At 41.2% G+C, this 21141-nt stretch overlaps 1 protein-coding gene across 1 annotated transcript; it reads right to left on the reverse strand.

The window, feature by feature from the left end:
* Window positions 1-404: 404 nt before the first annotated feature.
* Window positions 405-19152, reverse strand: LOC113070359 (fibroin heavy chain). The gene is made up of 3 exons (XM_026243639.1): window positions 19128-19152; window positions 9801-9833; window positions 405-2281 (listed from the first exon to the last, which is right to left on the reverse strand). Exons 2-3 carry the CDS (start codon window positions 9805-9807, stop codon window positions 405-407), a joined length of 1884 nt encoding a protein of 627 aa, XP_026099424.1. The 5' UTR covers window positions 9808-9833; window positions 19128-19152.
* Window positions 19153-21141: the final 1989 nt, after the last annotated feature.

Genomic DNA, 21141 nt, shown 5'->3' on the forward strand with positions numbered 1-21141 from the left:
TTTTTTCGGATGAAAGCAAATTTTGCATGTCATTCGGAAAACAAGGTGCCAGAGTCTGGAGGAAGACTGGGGAGAAGGAAATGCCTTAAGTCCAGTCCTTTTTTTTAAAAGCTGTATGCCAAAATCATCAGTATTAAAACAATAAGAGACCTAAAATATTTCAGTTGGTGTGCAATGAATCTAAAATATATGAAAGTTTAATTTTTATCATTACATTATGGAAAATAATTAACTTTATCACAATATGCAAATTTGTTTAGAAGGACCTGTATATATATTTTACCTTAATCTGATTTTTTTATTTTTATTATTCATTTTCTTTTTTTTAATGTGTCATGTAGAAAATATATTCATTTATCGTTTTGTTCACTTGACAGGAATTCTAATGAGCTTCCTTCCTCGAGTCATCTTCTTAACTTCTCATGAACTTTAGTAGGCAGTTCCTCTGCCTTTTTATAAACCCCTTTTACATTCTCATAGTTAGCTTTGGCTGCAATCTTAATGGCATCAACCACAGAATCAGCATTATCTACTGCTTTGTATCCAGTGATTCCTCCTCCAATCGCTCCTGCAAGAGCAGCAGCTCCAAAGACAGCACCCACAGCAATACCTGAACCAGCTGCAACTCCAATGCTAGCTCCTGCAGCAACTCCTGCCTCCGCCGCTACTGCTCCTCCTGCTGCTGCTGTTGCTCCAGCTGCTGCTCCTGCAGCAACCCCTGCTTCCACTGCTGCTGTGGCACCTGCTGCAGCTGCTGCTCCTACTGCAGATACTGATGCTGCTGCTCCTACTGATGCTGCTGTGGCTCCTGCTGCAGCTGCTGCTCCTACTGATGCTGCTGCTCCTACTGATGCTGCTGTGGCTCCTGCTGCAGCTGCTGCTCCTACTGATGCTGCTGTGGCTCCTGCTGCAGCTGCTGCTCCTACTGATGCTGCTGTGGCTCCTGCTGCAGCTGCTGCTCCTACTGATGCTGCAGCTCCTACTGATGCTGCTCCTACTGATGCTGTTGCTACTACTGATGCTGCTCCTACTGATGCTGCTGTGGCTCCTGCTACAGCTGCTGCTCCTACTGATGCTGCTGTGGCTCCTGCTGCAGCTCCTACTGATACTGCCGTGGCTCCTGCTACAGCTGCTGCTCCTACTGATGCTGCTGTGGCTCCTGCTGCAGCTCCTACTGATGCTGCTGTGGCTCCTGCTGCAGCGGCTGCTCCTACTGATGCTGCTGTGGCTCCTGCTGCAGCGGCTGCTCCTACTGATGCTGCTGTGGCTCCTGCTGCTGCTCCTACTGATGCTGCTGTGGCTCCTGCTGCTGCTCCTACTGATGCTGCTGTGGCTCCTGCTGCAGCTGCCGTGGCTCCTAATACTGCTGCTGCTGTTACTTTTATCTCCCCTGCTGTTGCTTCATCTGACTCTAATAATGGTTCCTTTTCTACTTCCTCTGCAGTTGTTGAGATGTTTGTCACTCCTTTCATTATACCCACAAGGGCTGCCACTGGAGTAGCGATGCCCAAAATGGCACCAACCAGTGTTCCTGTCGCCACTCCTGCAAACCTAATACAAAGCTTTTTAAAAACTTCCATTCTAGCTCTTTCTTCTCTCTCTTGTTGAGACAAATTTGGATCAGTTAATTCAGTCTCTTTTTTAATTTCTTCATCTAATATCAGAAGCAGCTCATTGGTGTAGCACTCATTCTCTTTTCTCATTTTGTCTATGGTATCCAGCAGCTTTTTCACTTGAAACCTGTTGCTCTTGTATCCCCACAAAGATTTTTTCCAATATCTGCTATCAATGACATGACAACGACCTTCACATTTTTCAACATATTCCTGTAGCCTTGGACTTTTCTTCACAAATTCCTCAATGGTTTGACCTTCTAGTTGTGCACCATGAGTGAACAAAACCAATGCTTGTTTAGAATCAATATCTTTAAAATATTCCCATATTTTTGTCTCGATCTCTCTTTCTTGTGATGTGTATCTTTCAACTTTCAAAACAAAAACCACGACAAAAGGCCCTGGAGCACAGTCGAGAAGTGCTCTAATTAGCTGTTCTTTGACTTTCTCCTCATCATCACTTGTGCTTAAGATTCCAGGTGTGTCAATAACTTTAATCTTTCTATTATAAACCATCCCATTTCCAGTGGTAGAATCTTTGGTTTTTGAAACAGGTGAAGATTCACTTTGGAAAATTTGTTTTTTAAGAATTGTATTGCCAGTGCTGCTTTTTCCAACTCCTGTTTTCCCAGCAAGGATAATCTTTATCTCGGGCTTGGACTCACTGGCTGTTTGAAAAAAAGATGAATGTTTATAAAGAAAATTATTATTATTTTGTTTTGATTACATTTTTCAGATGCCTTCAAAAGTCCAATTCAAACTGATAATTCACCCAAAAAAAGTTTGAATGCTAAAGGATGCTAAAGTATATCCAGCTAACTCAGGCTGTAGGCAGCATAATATTTAGGTCAATAAAGATAACATTAGTAGCTGTGTTAACATGGACACTACTAATCCGATCATAATAGGACTAGAAGCACAAACAAAATAAAAAAAGTCACATGTAAACACGTCAATTGGATTGAATTGGCCAGATCCGACTAAAATTTTCATTGGATTATAAGGTGTGTTTTATTCCTTTTGTAATCCAAGCGAGAGGACATGTAAACACTTGATCGGATTGAAAACCAAAACTGGAAAGTCCTGCGAATGTGCAGTGATGTAGAAATGGCATAATGAACAGGACAACATCCCACTAGTCCTTGTTTAAGACTTTCATCAACAGACGACTAGTTTTGGATGTGGGAAGGGGAACTTTTTTTTTTTTAAGTAACGTTAAGCAGCACCCGAAATAGATAAATATCATGTGTGGTTTTTAAAACAGCAGCAGGAAACTCTGTATATTCATGCAGTGTGCGCATGTCGAAACAGAAAATCCGATCAGAAGCTTGAAACATGTAAACGCGCATATCAACCGGATCACTTTATTCAGCGTTCATGTAAACACTACGTTCAGATTCGTCAATAAGAATTAATTCATTCTGATGGAAGCAAAAAAGTGTCCATGAAAACGCACATAGTGAGGTATCTCACAGTGGAAATTGCCTCAGGCAAGGCCAGTCCTGGATGCACCATTAATACAATGTCTGTCAATTGACTGACCAATCACAACAGTGATGCAAGACCCCTAATGTGAATAACTGTGTAACATTCCCTACTTTATTCTCAGCATATCTTTCCTCCATGAAACTGCAAGAAGGGAAGTGTGGTGAGATGCCTCACTCATGTTATCAGAGATCTGGGGTTACGTGAATAACCTAAAAGTCTATTTCAATCATTCATCTGTTGTATTTAAAATAATTGCATACAAGAGCAATGAACTGACAAAGCATGAAAATCATTAACCTGTTTTTGCAACTGTAAGAGCTAGTAATAAATTAGACGTTAGCAAAAGGAGCTTCAAATCAGTTTTCTCTACTGGTTTAAATGGAGGCTGAGACAGAGATTTAATGACCAGATCCAGGATCCCACAGTGGAATCAGCAGCTTTGAAACTCAAAGGCTGAGCACCCTTCATAAATGTGCATATGAATGGGTGTTGATCCACAGTATTATTTTCAATCCCTGCATGACATATAGAAATGGCAGCAAGATTAACCTTACAGATAGTATGGATTAGGGCTGTAGTACTCGAGTCCGGTCTTGGACTCAAGTCCGGACTCGAGACATTTTTCTGTCGTCTCGGACTTGTCTCGGACTCGTTGCATTTGCACTCGGACTTGGCCATTGGACTCGTCAAGTCTTGTAGTTGGTCTCGACCGAGTCCAGCAAAAAAATAAAATTAAACATTTCTCCTTCAAAACAAAACCACATTTGCACGATGTAGCAAACGGAAAACGTGTGGAAAACGCTAGGCGCGCCGCTCTCGTTATTTCCGAAGCACTCTGTGGCCTGCGCTTGCGCTCCAGTGGCGTCTGCTGTTGCTGGGCAACCATGACCCGCTCTCCATGAAAACACAGAAGTTTCAGCAAAGAATAAATGGATTTCCAGCACTAAACATCCCTTTCAGTTCTCTGATAATAGATTCATTTAAAAAATGGCTTTCCTTGTACAACTATGATCATCTATTTCTCCATCTTGCCTTAGCTTTCAGTATTGTTCCGGGAAAGGATGTGCATGACCAGCGGTGCACTGCGACCTGAAAAGTTTAGATGTTCCTAATTTAATTTTCTACCTGTTAGATTGTGTTTTATTTACGTCTACACCTTTACAATAATGAAATACTAGCTATTGTTGTACAGTATATAGGGGTTGCAAGAGATTTCTACTAGTTTATTTTTTTAATTAAAAATGCTTGTGTTACTCGACTACTCGTGGGTATTGTAAATGAAAAACACATTAAATAGTTTTTTTAATCAATAAACGCTTATTAATGTATAGCCTTATGCAACAATTACATATGTTAATTTTAAAAACTTTATAATTATGACATTACATATTTAAATTTTCATGTAACAGCCAGTAGCTATTTGTATCTGTTACAATCACAAAATTTTTCGTATCTGCAGTCGGAGACAACATCGTACAGTTAAGCCTACTTGATAAGACCGTTATGACTTTTTATATTTCTTTCGTAGTTATCACTGAACAAGTAGCTAGGCTGTGTCGTGTTAAACTAAAATAATTATTAAATACTAAAATAATATTTATCATGCAAGCAGAGAGATAGCATGACAAATGTTTAGTGATCATTTGAACACGACTGAATCCATTCAATGCGCACATTATCATTACGCAGAACTGTAAGCGAGTCTTAATGTTAGTGAACTTCACTAAACAGATGTGTGTGTGCCGCGCAAACCAGCAAAAAATAAAGATGCAAACAAGTAGACAATGTATCCGTATCTAAGCTGATTATTAGCCTACTCTTGAGATAGAACTGGTTTGGTTTTTGAGAGACTGAGACGCGCAGCGCAGCTGTTTGATCGGTGAGCGCGCTGTGCTTATTCCATTCATTCGTCTCATATCGTGGCCTAAGCTTTAAATCATTGACTTTTAAATATATACAAATACTATAAGGTGAATGATGTATTATTTTAGGTAAAATTACTTTCGCAACGCTCTGATTTCTGAGAGATGCACAGAGAAGCGACAACAATGCGGTGTTTGATTTGCGCTCTTTTCACTCATAAAGTTTACATTCATTCACTTCTGGCGCTGATGCCCTGGCTCACCTGTTATCTAGCAAACACCAGACTCTGTCAGCTTTAGCCGAGTATTCAGGCAGAATTATTCCTTGTCCGTTATTCGTTTTTTAAGCCATTATCCTTGCCGTTCCAAATAAGGTATTCGGCTTCAGGCACAATCCTAATTATTACATTACATATTTTATTTTTACAAGCAACATAGATAAGGTCATATAGTAACAGCTCCACGTAATATTGTAATTATAAAATTCACGTCGTACTTGCAAACACTTTGTATGCATTATGGTTAATGCATGCTGGAGTAGTTGATTCTTTCCGACAGCGCCGAGTAGCCTAGTCTATGCAAGCCCTGTACAGTATGACAAAAAATGTCACTGTATTTATGTGCGCATGCCCAGTAGAGCCAAACGTATCCCATAGCCTTGCTGAGCTCATTTGTCATATCCCGAGCTTTGCGTGTGCCAAGGCATCATTCATTGTAATTTTTGACCACAGACATAATTCCAGCAAAAGCAGCATTATTAAGTAAATAAAATGAAAAAAAAAAAAAATACATAAAAATAATTTGACCTTGCAGCACCAAACTCTGTTCTAGAGGGCCAGTGTCCTTTACAGTTTAGCTCCCAGGGTCGGACTGGGGGTAGAGAAGAGGAAGAGAGGGCCCTTGAAAAGTATGAATCTGAAATATATTTTATTTTACCTGGATACTTTCATGTGTTGGGGGCATGGGGGCCCATCAGGACTGCCTATGCAAAGGGCCTGGGATCTTGTGTAACTACCCTGTTAGCTTTAAAAAAATAATTATACACACTTGAACCAGCTAATCAAGCTCTAACTAGACACACTAATCTTTCAGGCCAGTTGGAGCTAAACTTTTCAGGACATTGGCCATCCAGGATCTAGTTTGGAGACCCCTGTCCTACAGAGTTGTTACTTTGCACATGGGCACATGCTTTTTGATCATTACAAAAAATTATTTACAATTATTTTCTTAGAATAGGAGATATGCTGTCACTCGCATCACAAACATTATCAGTAAAGTATGTGGTCTTGAAGAGGACCCTTTTTTCGGTCTTGACTTGGACTCAAAACTTTTTGACTTGGACTTGACTTGGACTCGAACCTCTTTGGACTCGGTCTTGACTCGGTCTCGACTATTCCTGGACTTGGACTTGACTTGGACTCAACAAAGCTGGACTTGACTACAGCTCTAGTATGGATGCATAGATCTGATACTCTGGATCAGTATCAGCTCCGATTCTGTCATTTTCTGCGGATCGGGTATTGGTCAGAAGTAGGACTGTCACTTTTGGTTCGAAAATCGATTGCACAATCGATCGGACCAACCAAAAAAAGTTTTGAAAATGAAAGTAGGGAATCGATTTTAACCAAATATGTACACTATTAATTTTAAAAGAATTAAACAATTAAAAAATAGATGTAACAAAACCCACAAACAAGCAGAAAAAGTAAAAGAATTCCGAAATGCAGACAGAAAATACCAGAAATTTTACGTGCCTATAAGACCCAGTGACGTCGAAAGCGACCGCAGGAGGTGCTGAGTTATGAAAAGGAGCCACCATTGCCAGCTGACAGCGACCCACTTTTGTGGTGGAAGATTGGCAGTAATACCCCCCACCTTGCGCAGCTGGCAATGAAGTACCTGAGTGTCCATGGGAGCGCGTTTTCTCAACAGCTGGTCATATATAAAAACAGCCCTAGTCAGAAGAGACTGATCCAAATCTGATATTGAGCGTATACTATTCTGTGTTATTGTTGAGCCCCACAAAAGACACAGAAACATTATAAAGCATCAAAACGTGAAAGACTCTTTTCGTGAGAGCAATAGATTCATGAATGCGGGGCTTTTCAGAGCCAAACACACAGAACGAACACACAGGAGTGTTTACATGTGTGATCTTACATAGATGAGAAGTGCCAGTAGCTGCTCTGGATTCTCCCGAGGCGGAGGTGACCACTCATGATTCTCCCGAGTCCCCCGAGGCGGTGGTGGCCGCTCACATTTCTCCTGAGACGGAGGTGGCCGCTCACATTTCTACCGAGGCGGAGGTGGCTGCTCACATTTGTCCCGAGGCGGAGGTGGCCGCTCACAAAGCCCCCAAGGCGGCGGTGGCCACTCACAATTCTCCTGAGGTAGAGGTGGCCGCTCACGATTCCCAGACGCGGGGGTGGCCGCTCAGAAAGCACCAGAGGCGATGGTGTCCCCTCACGATCCTGGTTCTGCCCTGGGTTCCCACCCCACCGGCACTGCCTCTGTCCCCTGGTCCCCCTCCAGCACACGAACCGGGACCGGGACTGTCATGAGTCAGGACCTGGTGTTCCTCCTCCTCACCACCAGAGGGCGCCACTTGAATTCTCTCGGACTCATTCACCTTCACTCTACACACCTGGTTCACTCCGCACACCTGTTCACCCACTCACACACACACCCGTTGCCCATTGTCACTGACTATATATTTTTGTCTCACCCACCACTCTGCCTGGCTGTATTGTTAATTGTGATTTTTAAGTGTTCATAGTCTTGTGTTTTGCATTTTTGCTGCGTCTGCTCTTGTCCCCGTGGTTTGTTTCTGTTTTGTTTTTGCCTTTTTGTTCATTAAAAGATCATTTTCCCTGCATTTGGACCCAGACCCTGTTTCTTCCATGGCGCCATCCTTACCATAACGTGATAATGCTGTACATTTTCAGTGTTTCTTCATTCCTGAATGTACGGCGTGATCTGTAAGCTACATTATGTGCAAGCTACATTATGTGAGTGAAAACCTCAACGCTCCGACTTTCAGAAAATCTGCTCATAGCTCCAGACAAAATCACATTGCTCCACTCAGATACTCTGTCTCGTACACTTCAATGCACTTTGAATGGAACATATAGCCTACAGTACGTTGGCTTCGAACTGGAGTCATGGCGGAATATCCTGTGATGTCCACTTCACAGGGCACTTACGTTTGAATAGAACAAATGTCTGAAGCCATAAAATAAACATACTAAATGTGCAGAGCAGGGGGCATGAGGACTGGAATTGAGAACCGCTGCTTTAGGTAAGCTATTACATGGAGCAAAGATGAAAACAAAATAACATTAAATCGTTTCTGAAGTCAGTCAAAACCTTCAGAGGTACATTCATACAATAAATTAATTCAAATATTCATTTGAAAATTTCCCTCAGCACTCTTTTACAACCTCCCAGTGTTTCTACCCTGTTTTGACTCAAAACAAAACTACTCTGCTGTGCACCTGAAACTGTTACTGAAAACTGTACTTTATGCTGGACACTATTAATTTATCACCAGTTGTTCAAATCGCGGTAATCTAATATGGTTTTAATGATATTTAAAAAATTAAACGGTAATACTAACCGTGGGGAATTTTATCATGATTTATCATCAAACCAGTAATCATTACATCCCTAGCTGGTATTGGATTGGATTGGTATGGACAGATACTCACAATTTTCTGTATCGGAATAGATTGGTTCTGAAACAATTGTATTGTTGCATCCCTAACAGATAGTAAAGCCACTGTGCTTATCTTAAAGATCTTGAACACACCCAGTGACAGAACAGAGAAAAAGCACAATGTATCTGAGTGTGCACCATTGCTCAAACACATTCCATTTCATATCATATGCGGAGCATACTAAAGGAAATCACCCTCAGAGGCAACCCATTTGCACTCAAGTTTAGCCTTTCATGGCCCAGAGAGCAACCAGGCCTATTAAAATATTTCCCACCCACTTGTGAAAGGAGGGCCTTGCACAGTGGGAGAGGTCAAATCAGGCTGCAGAGTAGCTGGATGATCTCTGTCAATGATCTCCACAATGAGATCTGTGGCAGCACAGCTTAATTTCTTCCAGAGCTGACCCACAACTTGAAGGTGGAGTGTCTTTTCTTCATGTAAAGTCATTCTTACTGGACAGGAGATCTGCCTTACATTCATTAATCTTTAGACATGTGTTGCCCAACAATGAAAATGTTTAATTCCTTACACAATCAGTTTCCAAGCCAGACTGTGAAGCTGAAAAAAGTGTGTGCCCTCTTGGCCCATATGGGGGAGGCAACTTTGGAAAGCGTCACCCTCCTTTTTTCTAAATCACAATACTGGCACATAGCATTAACTGAGGCTCAGAAAAGTACTTTGGATCAAGCGGGGCATCCAATAAATCATTTTCTCTCTGACAGTCTCAAAAGTCCCAGCAAGAGAGCATTTCTCACCAACTGCTTCTAAGTCCATGTTTTTGACTCTCAGGTTGAGATCTGCAATAACACAGATCTTTTCCAATGTCCTCCATGAGCCCCACTTAATAAGCGACGAGAGAGGTGGCATTCAGAGTTCTCCCTTCATTTGCATGCAGGGAGTACTGGAATAACCTGTTTAATTACCAAGGCATGCAACAGCAGTTTCTTGAAGAATTCCCCCAAATACAGTAAACGCATTTATATATCTGAAAACGTGTAGCTTTACATTTTGGAAACTTTATCTGCATTTCTCATATTTGCAATTACCCAACCATTTGTCTTAAAGTTTAAATAAAATATTACATTAAAACAGTGTTAACGTTTGACTCTGTAATTCCTTACCTCCCATTGTTGTTTTGTCCACTTATATAATCTCTGAAATGAAAGAAATAATATGGACGGCATTAGATATACCCTTTCTACATCTTCATTTAATTACAAAAATTTTAATTTCTTTAGCTCAAATAGTAGAGTTTGGTTGTGTCATATGCATATTTCCCAGGGAACATGTGACTGGATGAAATTATTTTGAATTTCTTTTCCCAAATATTACTTTGTCTACCAAATGCCTACACTGATGATGTCACAACTGCATATATATGTAGTCAGGGGCATCGGACTGGGGGTGTCAGAGCTTTTGTTTTTCAATGTGTTGTTTTGGCCATTAGAGGTCCCCAATGTACCCTAACGTCAACATTGTGCCTTTCATAATCAGTGTTATTGTTTGCACATGTTTCTCATTCTGGGCTGTCTATTTAAGCTGATCACTTCCTTTGCTTTTTTGCTTGGTTATTATTGTTCCTAAGCAAGTTGCTGCTGTAGTTCCAAGATCTATTCTTTGAAAGTCTTTTTGAATTGTTTTCCTGTGATTAGTTTTGCTAGAGTTTTTGTTTTGGAGCCTATTTTACACTCTTTGACCCTTTGTGGTCTGAAGATTTTTCTGTTTTGTAACCTTACTTAAAACAAAGGACATTTTGTTCCCTTTTGCTGTTTTTGTTGAATAAACTCTTCTGAGCTAAGTTAAGCAGGCATCTGACTATTGAGTTCAACTACCTCCTGTGGCTCAGCGGTAGAAATTAAAGGGTTAGTTCACCCAAAAATGAAAATTATGTCATTAATAACTCACCCTTATGATGTTCCAAACATGTAAGACCTCCTTTTATCTTCGGAACACAGTTTAAGATATTTCAGATTTAGTCCGAGAGCTCTCAGTCCCTCCATTGAAGCTGTGTGTACGGTCTACTGTCCATGTCCAGAAAGGTAAGAAGAACATCATCAAAGTAGTCCATGTGACATCAGAGGGTCCGTTAGAATATTTTGAAGCATCGAAAATACATTTTGGTCCAAAAATAGAAAAAACGACGACTTTATTCAGCATTGCCTTCTCTTCCATGTCTGTGTGAGAGATACTTCAAATCAAAGTAGTCTGCATATCCGGTTCGCGAACGAATCATTCAGTTCACCAAATCGAACTGAATCGTTTTAAACGGTTCGCATCTCTAATACGCATTAATCCACAAATGACTTAAGCTGTTAACTTTTTTTAATGGGGCTGACACTCCCTCTGAGTTAAAACAAACCAATATACCGGAGTAATTCATTTACTCAAACAGTCACTGACTGAACTGATGTGAAGAGAGAACTGAAGATGAACACCGAGCCGAGCCAGATAACGAACAAAACATTGACTCGTTCACAAGTCAAGAACCGTTTCTGTCAGACGCGTCCGAGTCGTGAACCGAGGAGCTGATGATACTGCGCATGTGTGATTCAGCGTGAAGCAGACCGACACACAGAGCGTCTGAACTGAACTGATTCTTTTGGTGATTGATTCTAAACTGATTCTGTGCTAGTCTTATGAGCGCGGGTAAACCGAAGGCTTGAATCAAGGGCAAATGACGCCATTACGTCGAGCGCAAATGAACCGGTGAACCGTTTTCCTCAACCGGTTTATTGAATTGAACTGTCCGAAAGAACTACTGGTGGTCCGAACACCGATGCAACCGGTTCTCCACTCGTGAACGATTCAGTCTATTGTTGGTTATCTGGCTTGGCTCGGTGTTCATCTTCACATCAGTTCAGTCAGTGTACTGCTTGAGTAAATGAATTACTCCGGGATATTGGTTTGTTTGAACTCAGAGGAAGTGTCAGCCACATTAAAAAAAAGTTAACATCTTAAGTCATTTGTGGATTAATGCGTATTAGATATGCAAACCATTTAAAACGATTCAGTTTGATTTGGTGAACTGAATGATTCGTTTGCGAACCGGATATCCAGACTGTTTTGATTTGAACTCTCTCTCACAACAGACACGGAAGAGAAGACAATGCTGAATAAAGTCGTTGTTTTTGCTATTTTTGGACCAAAATGTATTTTCGATGCTTCAAAATATTCTAACGGACCCTCTGATGTCACATGGACTACTTTGATGATGTTTTTCTTACCTTTCTGGACATGGACAGTAGACCGTACACACAGCTTCAATGGAGGGACTGAGAGCTCTCGGACTAAATCTAAAATATCTTAAACTGTGTTCTTAAGATAAAAGAAGGTCTTACATGTTTGGAACAGCATAAGGGTGAGTTATTAATGACATAATTTTCATTTTTGGGCGAACTAACCCTTTAAGACTCTGGCATCAGAAATCCAAGTTCGCATTAGGACTGCCTATGCATAGGGCCCGGGATCTTGTGCAGCGCCCCTGTATCAAACTGTCTCTTGTCTATTCTCCTTGTGTTGCTTTTGTGTGTGCTGACAAGATTAATCTAAAAGTAGCTGACTTTAAAGTCAAAATTTTGCTTCATTAGTTTATTTAACTCTAAAAAGAGAGGGGTCTCAATTATTATTAGGAAAGGCCTTTCCTCTACCCACAAGACAACAATAACAGCCCCAGATGGATATGATATGAATATACATATTACTCTTCACATCATAAATCATACTCAAGAAGACATGTTTCTCACAAATAATTATATTAACCATAAGATACTGAACCCCTCTACTGATAGTATTACAATTTCAGATCATGCTCCAAATAGTCTTACATATATGGTTGAGCAGGTGAAGACTGAATACCTCATTATTAAAAGGTAAATTTTTCAGTGAATATAAAAAAAGAAAAAAAAGAAGTGAAAGTCGTGACATTTGCATACTATGATAACCCATACTTGGAATTGGTGCTCTGCATTTAACCCATCCAAGTAAAGTGAACACACACCTGGAACGTGGGCAGCTATATCCAGCACCCGGGAAGCAACTGGGGGTTCAGTGCCTTGCTCAAGGGCACTTTAGCCATGTGTATTGAGGGTGGAAGAGACCGCTGTTCATTCATTATTATCAGGGTGGGATATAGGAGGAGGACCCAATTGCAGTATGAGTAATGTAGGGAATTTTAGTTATTTTATAGGGGAATCGAGTCTTAAGATTTGAATCAATTTGAATGAACTGATTCCAAATTTGATTAACTTATACATCAACGGTTGGTCCAGCGAACGTTAAAATCAGTATATCTTAACCATTCTGTCTATACTACTTTGTGGCCAATGAGAATGTAGCCAATGATAAATCTCTCTCTGGGGCATGCCTTATTTTACGTGGCCTATAAACGGTTTCAACGGCATCAACATAAACAAACGTTAATGCGCGTGAGCGCTTTTGTGGACCTAACTTAACTTCCGGTAGACTCCAAATAGAATCAATAACAACAGCCAAGTCCCTCTAGAGTAGATATTTTTTGTTAACAAAAGAAATGTGTTTTCTGTGTTGATCAGGCGGACTTAATGAAAATGCTAATTCATTATTTGCCAGCAGGAGATGTTTTAAAGCATAGACATAAAGCGCGAGAAATAGAGGTTTCCCCAGTAACAGCTGTAAACAAAGCAGAGCTACGCTCACACGCTGCTTTATCAGGCATATAACATGCAAGTCTTCCTTCAGAAATACAGCGATATAAAAACACCCGTGCCTCGTTTTGATATTTAAACATAAATGTAAGGAATTATTATTATTAAACGTGCAGTACGTTACGTAACGTTACGTTACTCGTTTATTTAACGAAGCCTTTTTGAAAATCGATCAGTTTTAAAATTGTGGCGAGTCTCCAAAAATAAATAAATGTATGGGAAATACATCCCGCAGCACAGCCACCTGAGCCCAACTTCAGTCTACTCATCACCTTGGCTTTAACTGCGTTTGTAGATGGCACCGCAGCCAGACCGATATACACAACACAGACCGGAAGTTAACTTAGGTCCAGGCGCGTGCGCCCGATGAAACCGTCTATAAAGATAGCCTTAGGTATGGTAGTACGGTGCGTCTCATCGTCACGGGTGACGTCATCCATTTCCGGTGTGTCGCGGGAGTGTTTGTTTGTGTGGACTGGGGAAGCCTGTGGTATAACGCATGTGATACCCGATCGATTTTACGTACTGGAGTTTAAATGCCCTGTGCATTGCAAGTAGTTTAAACCGTTTACAGACTGAGGGCGAAACATTGCAGTGGGTTTCTCGTCTGGGATTTTGTGACCACTCATTGTTTTTCAGTGGTGTTGCATATGGTCACGTTATCGACTCTCGTCTCACGGTGCTTTGCTGGCTCGACGGCCGGAACGGATGCATAATCTACCACAAACTGCATTCCCGTGCTGCTGTGGTATTGTGTTTATTTCTGTTTAAAGCTGGACGCTTGCAACATCAGCTGTCCCTTAGTCTGGCATGCCGCAGATTCGATACGATGGCCTACGTTACTCTCGCTTTGAGGCATCAAATGGTTTAACCATTCAGCAGTCATTATCTCGATCTGGTTTCTTTTTGAGTGGTGTAAACGCGATATAATTTGAACTACTTTTGCTTATTTTTGCTTTCTTGTTCTGTTTATGTGAGGCTATCCATTCCTTTAAAACATTTATTATTCTTTTGTCATAGATTTGTTTTTCTTCTTTTCTGAATTTATAATTTTGTTGTCAACCAAGTTTCTGTGAACTGGTTGTTAATTGAATGTTTTCTTTGGTTTAATTAGAGTTGTGAATTTGTATTTTTTTTTTCTTGCATTCACCGTTTCAGTGTAGTGGTTTATTATTTGATGGTAACCATAGGTGTGTTTAATTGTTCTTAATTCATTGAGTACTCAAGTTTTATAAGAATGTATGTGAGTGTGTATATTTGATTGTATGTTTAATGTGTAATTCTGCTTCCTCTCCAGTTGTTGGGGTGATCAGGATTCGTGTCTGTGTGGACGAGTCTCTCTCTCTGTTTGGTGGTGGTCTCTTCCGATTGCAGTGTTCCACATTTGTGGTCTGAAGTGTGAGTGCACGAGTGTTAGCTGTGTCATTTTCAGAGAATGAGCGAGTAGTCCCCAGCCCTGGAGTGGAGGCCGAATTGTATGTGTGTGTGTTCGTGTGTATTTTGATTTGCATATTTAAATACATTTATTAATAGTGTCCAAATAAAAATAAATTTTGTATTTCATCTGTCTCTGGTCTTATCTCAGCCGCAACCGAACCTGTGTGCTTTAAAGTTAATCTTATCAGGCGATTCCCCAGTAAATTTGCCTCTGGGGTGGCGTAGTCGGGTATCTTAGCGGGCCAGAGTTTAGGTCTGCATTCTGGGGGTGAAGCAACTCTCTTTCCCTGGTGTGAACTTTCAAATTTATGCCCATTATAAAACGAACACTCCGCCACAAGAAGACAAACAAAAATTTGAATTTATAAGCTACGAGCTAGATAGCAAAGGATCTAGTATTTAGTTCATTTTGAGCAAGATAACGTGATCAGGGCAAAATTTTACTTTAAAATACACCAAACAAGAAAATAAATGTAAATTAAATAAAAGTTTATTTATTAACTGCTATAACATGGAACTACTCTAATGAACACACACACACAGTTACAGAGGAGGAGGATAAATGGAATTTGAATGAAGCCCCAGAGTCTATTAAATTTAGTTATTAGTTTTTAGATTAAGAAAAAAACTAAGAAAATAATAAAAGCAGATATTTATCTAATCTTTAATGCTTATGGACTTGATGGCGCCGCAGATGGCTGCTTCAGTGCTTGGCTCTCCAGTGTTTGTGCTGTTTTTGTTCGTTTTTCCTGTTTTTTGTTTAACAAACACGATCAGTTTCACCAGGGATGAACTGCTGAACATTCGGCAGAACACACCACAAGATCTTTTACCGGATTTAAATTATTCAGACGTTTTACTGAACGTTGTTATCGGAGGAGCGGCGGCGCTGATCAAGCGCTTCAGGACGCGCAGACGGGGGAAGCGAGCGGGAGCGCTCGTCAGACTCAGGAAGCGCGGATTTCGAACGCCGTTGCCTAGCATCCATCTGGCAAATCTCCGCTCTCTACCAGACGAACTGCTTCTGCTCTCTCGGACAAATAAGGATTTCTCTCACTCTGCTGCTCTGTGTTTCACGGAAACCTGGCTGAATGACGCCATACCTGACAGCACGTTCCATCTGCCGGGCTTCCAGCTGTTCAGAGCGGTTCGCGAATCAGAATCAACTGGGAAATCGCGCGGCGGCGGGACATGCTTTTACATCAATGAGCGGTGGTGTAGAGATGTAACTGTGTTAAAGAAGATGTGCTGTCCTGATCTAGAAATGCAGTTTGTCAACTGTAAGCCGTTCTATTCGCCGCGGGAGTTTCACTCGTTCATTCTGGTCAGTGTTTACATCCCTCCGCAAGCGCATGTGAGCTCAGCTTTACAGAAACTTGCTGATCAGATCACAGACACAGAACAACAACACCCGGACTCTGTTTTAATCATTCTTGGGGACTTTAACAAAGCCAATCTTTCCCGTGAACTGCCAAAATACAGACAACATGTTACATGTCCCACCAGAGACAGTAATATATTGGATCACTGCTACACCACAATAAAGGATGCATATCACTCTGTTCCACGAGCAGCTTTGGGACGTTCTGATCACTGTCTGGTTAATCTTATACCATCCTACAGGCAGAAACTAAAATCTGCTAAACCTGTAGTAAAGACTGTGAAGAGATGGACCAGCGAAACAGAGCAGGATTTACAATCTTGTTTTGACCTCACTGATTGGAGTGTTTTTGAAGCTGCTACCGCCGATCTGGATGAACTCACAGAGACAGTAACATCCTATATTAGTTTCTGTGAGGATATATGCATTCCTACCAGGACTTATTTAACATTCAACAACGATAAGCCATGGTTTACAGTAAAACTCAGACATCTTCGTCAGGCCAAAGAGGATGCCTACAGAAATGGGGACAGGGTCTTGTACAATCAGGCCAGGAACACACTAAACAAAGAGTTCAAAGCGGCTAAAAAGACCTACGCTAAAAAGTTGGAAGACCAGTTTACTTCCAACGACTCAACTTCAGTGTGGAGAGGTCTAAGAGCCATCACGAACTACAAGACACCATCCCCTTGCACTGAGGCTAATCAACGACTTGCTAACGACCTGAATGAGTTTAATTGCAGATTTGAAACCCCCATCACCCATTCTGACCATCTCCCTGCACAACCATTAACACATCCTGCAATCCCCCGTTCCACACCTACTGCTCTTCAAATCTGTGAAGATGATGTGCGCCAGGTCTTCAAGAAGAACAAAAGAAGAAAAGCACCAGGCCCAGATGGCGTTACACCAGCCTGTCTGAAAATCTGTGCTGACCAGCTGGCCCCCATCTTTTCACAGATCTTCAACAGATCCCTGGAGTTGTGTGAAGTGCCTTCCTGCTTCAAACGCTCCACCATCATCCCCATCCCAAAGAAACCCAAGATAGCAGAACTTAACGACTACAGACCTGTGGCTCTAACGTCTGTCGTCATCAAGTCGTTTGAAAAACTGGTTCTGGCTTATCTGAAGGACATCACTGGACCCTTACTGGACCCCCTGCAGTTTGCTTACTGAGCAAACAGGTCCGTGGATGATGCAATCAACATGGGATTGCACTTCATCCTGCAACATCTGGACAAAACAGGGACTTATGTGAGGATTCTATTTGTGGACTTTAGTTCGGCATTCAACACCATCATCCCAACAGCCCTTCAGACCAAACTGACCCACCTCTCTGTTCCTAGCTCTATCTGTCAGTGGATCACCAGCTTTCTGACAGATAGGCAACAGTTAGTGAGACTGGGGAAATACACATCAAACAGCTGCTCCACCAACACTGGTGCCCCTCAGGGATGTGGTCTCTCCTCTCTGCTCTTCTCCCTGTACACCAACGACTGCACCTCTAAAGACCCCTCTGTCAAGCTCCTAAAGTTTGCAGACGACACTACAGTCATCGGCCTCATCCAGGACGGTGATGAGTCTGCTTACAGACAAGAGGTTGAGCAGCTGGCTGTCTGGTGCAGTCTTAACAACCTGGAGCTGAACATGCTCAAAACAGTGGAGATGATCATGGACTTTAGGAGAAACCCACCTGCACTTTCCCCACTCACCATCATGAACAGCACTGTGACTGCAGTGGAGTCATTCAGATTCCTGGGAACCACCATCTCTCAGGACCTGAAGTGGGACAATCACATTGACTCCATTGTTAAAAAGGCCCAGCAAAGGTTGTACTTCCTTCGCCAGCTGAGGAAGTTTAACCTGCCACAGGAGCTGCTAAAACAGTTCTACTTGGCCGTCATTGAGTCTGTCCTCTGTACTTCAATAACTGTCTGGTTTGGTTCAGCAACAAAATCAGACATCAGAAGACTACAGAGAACTGTTCAGACTGCTGAAAGGATTATTGGTGCTCCCCTGCCCACCCTTCAAGAACTGTATACATCCAGAGTGAGGAAAAGGGCTCAGAAAATCACTCTGGATCCCTCACATCCAAGTCACACCATCTTTGAACTTTTGCCATCTGGCCGGCGCCTCAGAGCCGCAAACACCAGAACAGCAAGGCACAAGAACAGTTTCTTCCCCCAGTCAATCTACCTCATGAACAGTTAAATGTTCTCTACTTATGCTTATAAACGTGCAATATCCTTATATTTATTTGTTAACCCTCCATCCTAGAACATTCCTGCATCTCACTCAATCCTATTCCATTATCATTTATAGCACAATTGTTTATACACTTATTTATTTGCCAATTTGTAAATCTTTTTTTTTTTTTTTTTTTCTGTGTGTTGTTGTCTCTGTGTACTGGAAGCTTATGTCACTAAAACAAATTCCTTGTATGCGTAAGCATACTTGGCAATAAATTGATTCTTAAGATCAATTCGCACCTTTTACAGCAAGAAATTAAGTTTTTTTTTTTTACTTGCATTTGTGCTGAAAAGCTGGGGTTGAGAAGAGTTGTAGCTTTGCTTGTTGTCTTGTCTCAGTGAATCCCGGTGCCTCTGATTGGGGAAGTCGTGGCCTAATGGTTAGAGAGTCGGACTCCCAATCAAAGGGTTGTGAGTTAGAGTCATGGGCTAGCAGGAATTGTGGGTGGGGGGAGTGCATGTACAGTTCTCTCTTTACCCTCAATACCACGACTTAGGTGCCCTTGAGCAAGGCATCGAACCCCCAACTGCTCCCCGGGCACAGCAGCATAAATGGCTGTCCACTGCTCTGGGTGTGTGTTCACAGTGTGTGTGTGTGTTCACTGCTCTGTGTGTGTGCACTTCGGATGGGTTAAATGTAGAGCACAAATTCTGAGTATGGGTCACCATACTTGGCTGAATGTCACCTCACTCACTCACTGATTGGTTGCAGATCTGTCGTTTGGATGAAGTCTTTTGGGAAAACCCTCCTGGTGATTGGTTGGATGCCTGGTTATGTTGGAGCAACCTCCACGTCTGTTTGATGGACAGAATATCTACCATTAAAATGAACATCTTAGCAAAATGTAAGTACTTTTTTTTGGACCTCTGTCTTTCCCCCTTATAGCTTTTCCTCTCTTAACAGAATTATTACAGGGTTCGTACAGAAACTGGAAAATGAAATTCCAGGACTTTCAAGGACTTTTCAAGCATTACTTTTAATTTCAAGGACTAAAATCAGAGATCACAATATCCTTATTATCTTTCAAATTCTAATAAATAAACTAATAAAACAAAAAGTACAAATAAAGTGCAGCACATGGAATGGCTGTGGCAACTGGAAAGAATAATATGGCAAAGTTATTGCTTTCCTTGGTCAAAGTGATTTGTTTCTTCACTAGAATATTTTTTGTATGCAAAGAAAACAAAAATTGACATTTTTTCAACCATTTGTCTCCTCCACATCACCCTGGTGTCATTTTGGAGAATATCCACTGCGTCACAAAGATACATTGTTTTTGTTCAAATCAAAGCTAAAATAATGTAAAATAACTGTTACATGTGGGTCTATGTTGAATTAGTCTCCTACGTGGAACACTTTTTTCCCCCATATAGCTACAGTAATCTACAGGTCCTTCTCAAAAAATCAGCATATTGTGATAAAGTTCATTATTTTCCATAATGTAATGATAAAAATTTAACTTTCATAAATTTTAGATTCATTGCAGACAAACTGAAGTATTTCAGGTCTTTTATTGTTTTAATACTGATGATTTTGGCATACAGCTCATGAAAACCCAAAAATCTCAAAAAATCTCAAAAAATTAGCATACCATGAAAAGGTTCTCTAAACGAGCTATTAACCTAATCATCTGAATCAACTAATTAACTCTAAACACCTGCAAAAGATTCCTGAGGCTTATAAAAACTCCCAGCCTGGTTCATTACTCAAAACCGCAATCATGGGTAAGACTGCCGACCTGACGGCTGTCCAGAAGGCCATCATTGACACCCTCAAGTGAGAGGGTAAGACACAGAAAGAGATTTCTGAACGAATAGGCTGTTCCCAGAGTGCTGTATCAAGGCACCTCAGTGGGAAGTCTGTGGGAAGGAAAAAGTGTGGCAAAAAACGCTGCACAACAAGAAGAGGTGACCGGACCCTGAGGAAGATTGTGGAGAAGGACCGATTCCAGACCTTGGGGAACCTGCGGAAGCAGTGAACTGAGTCTGGAGTAGAAACATCCAGAGCCACCGTGCACAGGCGTGTGCAGGAAATGGGCTACAGAGAAGCAGCACTGGACTGTTGCTCAGTGGTCCAAAGTACTTTTTTTGGATGAAAGCAAATTTTGCATGTCATTCGGAAATCAAGGTGCCAGAGTCTGGAGGAAGACTGGGGAGAAGGAAATGCCAAAATGCCTGAAGTCCAGTGTCAAGTACCCACAGTCAGTGATGGTCTGGGGTGCCATGTCAGCTGCTGGTGTTGGCTGGTGTTGTGATAATTATTTTTAAGGCACTCTGCATGTAAAGAAATAAAAAAAATACTGTAATATAATAAAAGTTTAGTCAAATAACAAAAAAAGACCAGACCCCTCGTCATGCATTCATGATTTTTGAGGGGGCACATTGGGGGGTATAAGTCATGCAACGAAAGCACTGTATAACTGATATAGGATTATGTTTTATTTATTTTTCCTTTTTATTCAAAACAATTCTAAACATGCTTAATATATCAGGAAATATCTCGATCCTCAAACGTGTAAGTAAACGCGTTTTGCACCTTTATAGATTGTTATTTGAAAGTAGTGTAATCTATTAACTACACATAATACCCCGACTTTTTACTTAAGTGCCATATAATATTTTCAATATGACTGAATTTGCATTTAATGTAAATTTTAATAACAATATTGTAAGTTACTTATTTTAACACTTTCATTTTACAAAGAGTAAAGAA

Source organism: Carassius auratus, unplaced genomic scaffold (genome assembly GCF_003368295.1).
Source record: "Carassius auratus strain Wakin unplaced genomic scaffold, ASM336829v1 scaf_tig00003761, whole genome shotgun sequence".
NCBI classification, from domain to species: Eukaryota; Metazoa; Chordata; class Actinopteri; order Cypriniformes; family Cyprinidae; genus Carassius; species Carassius auratus.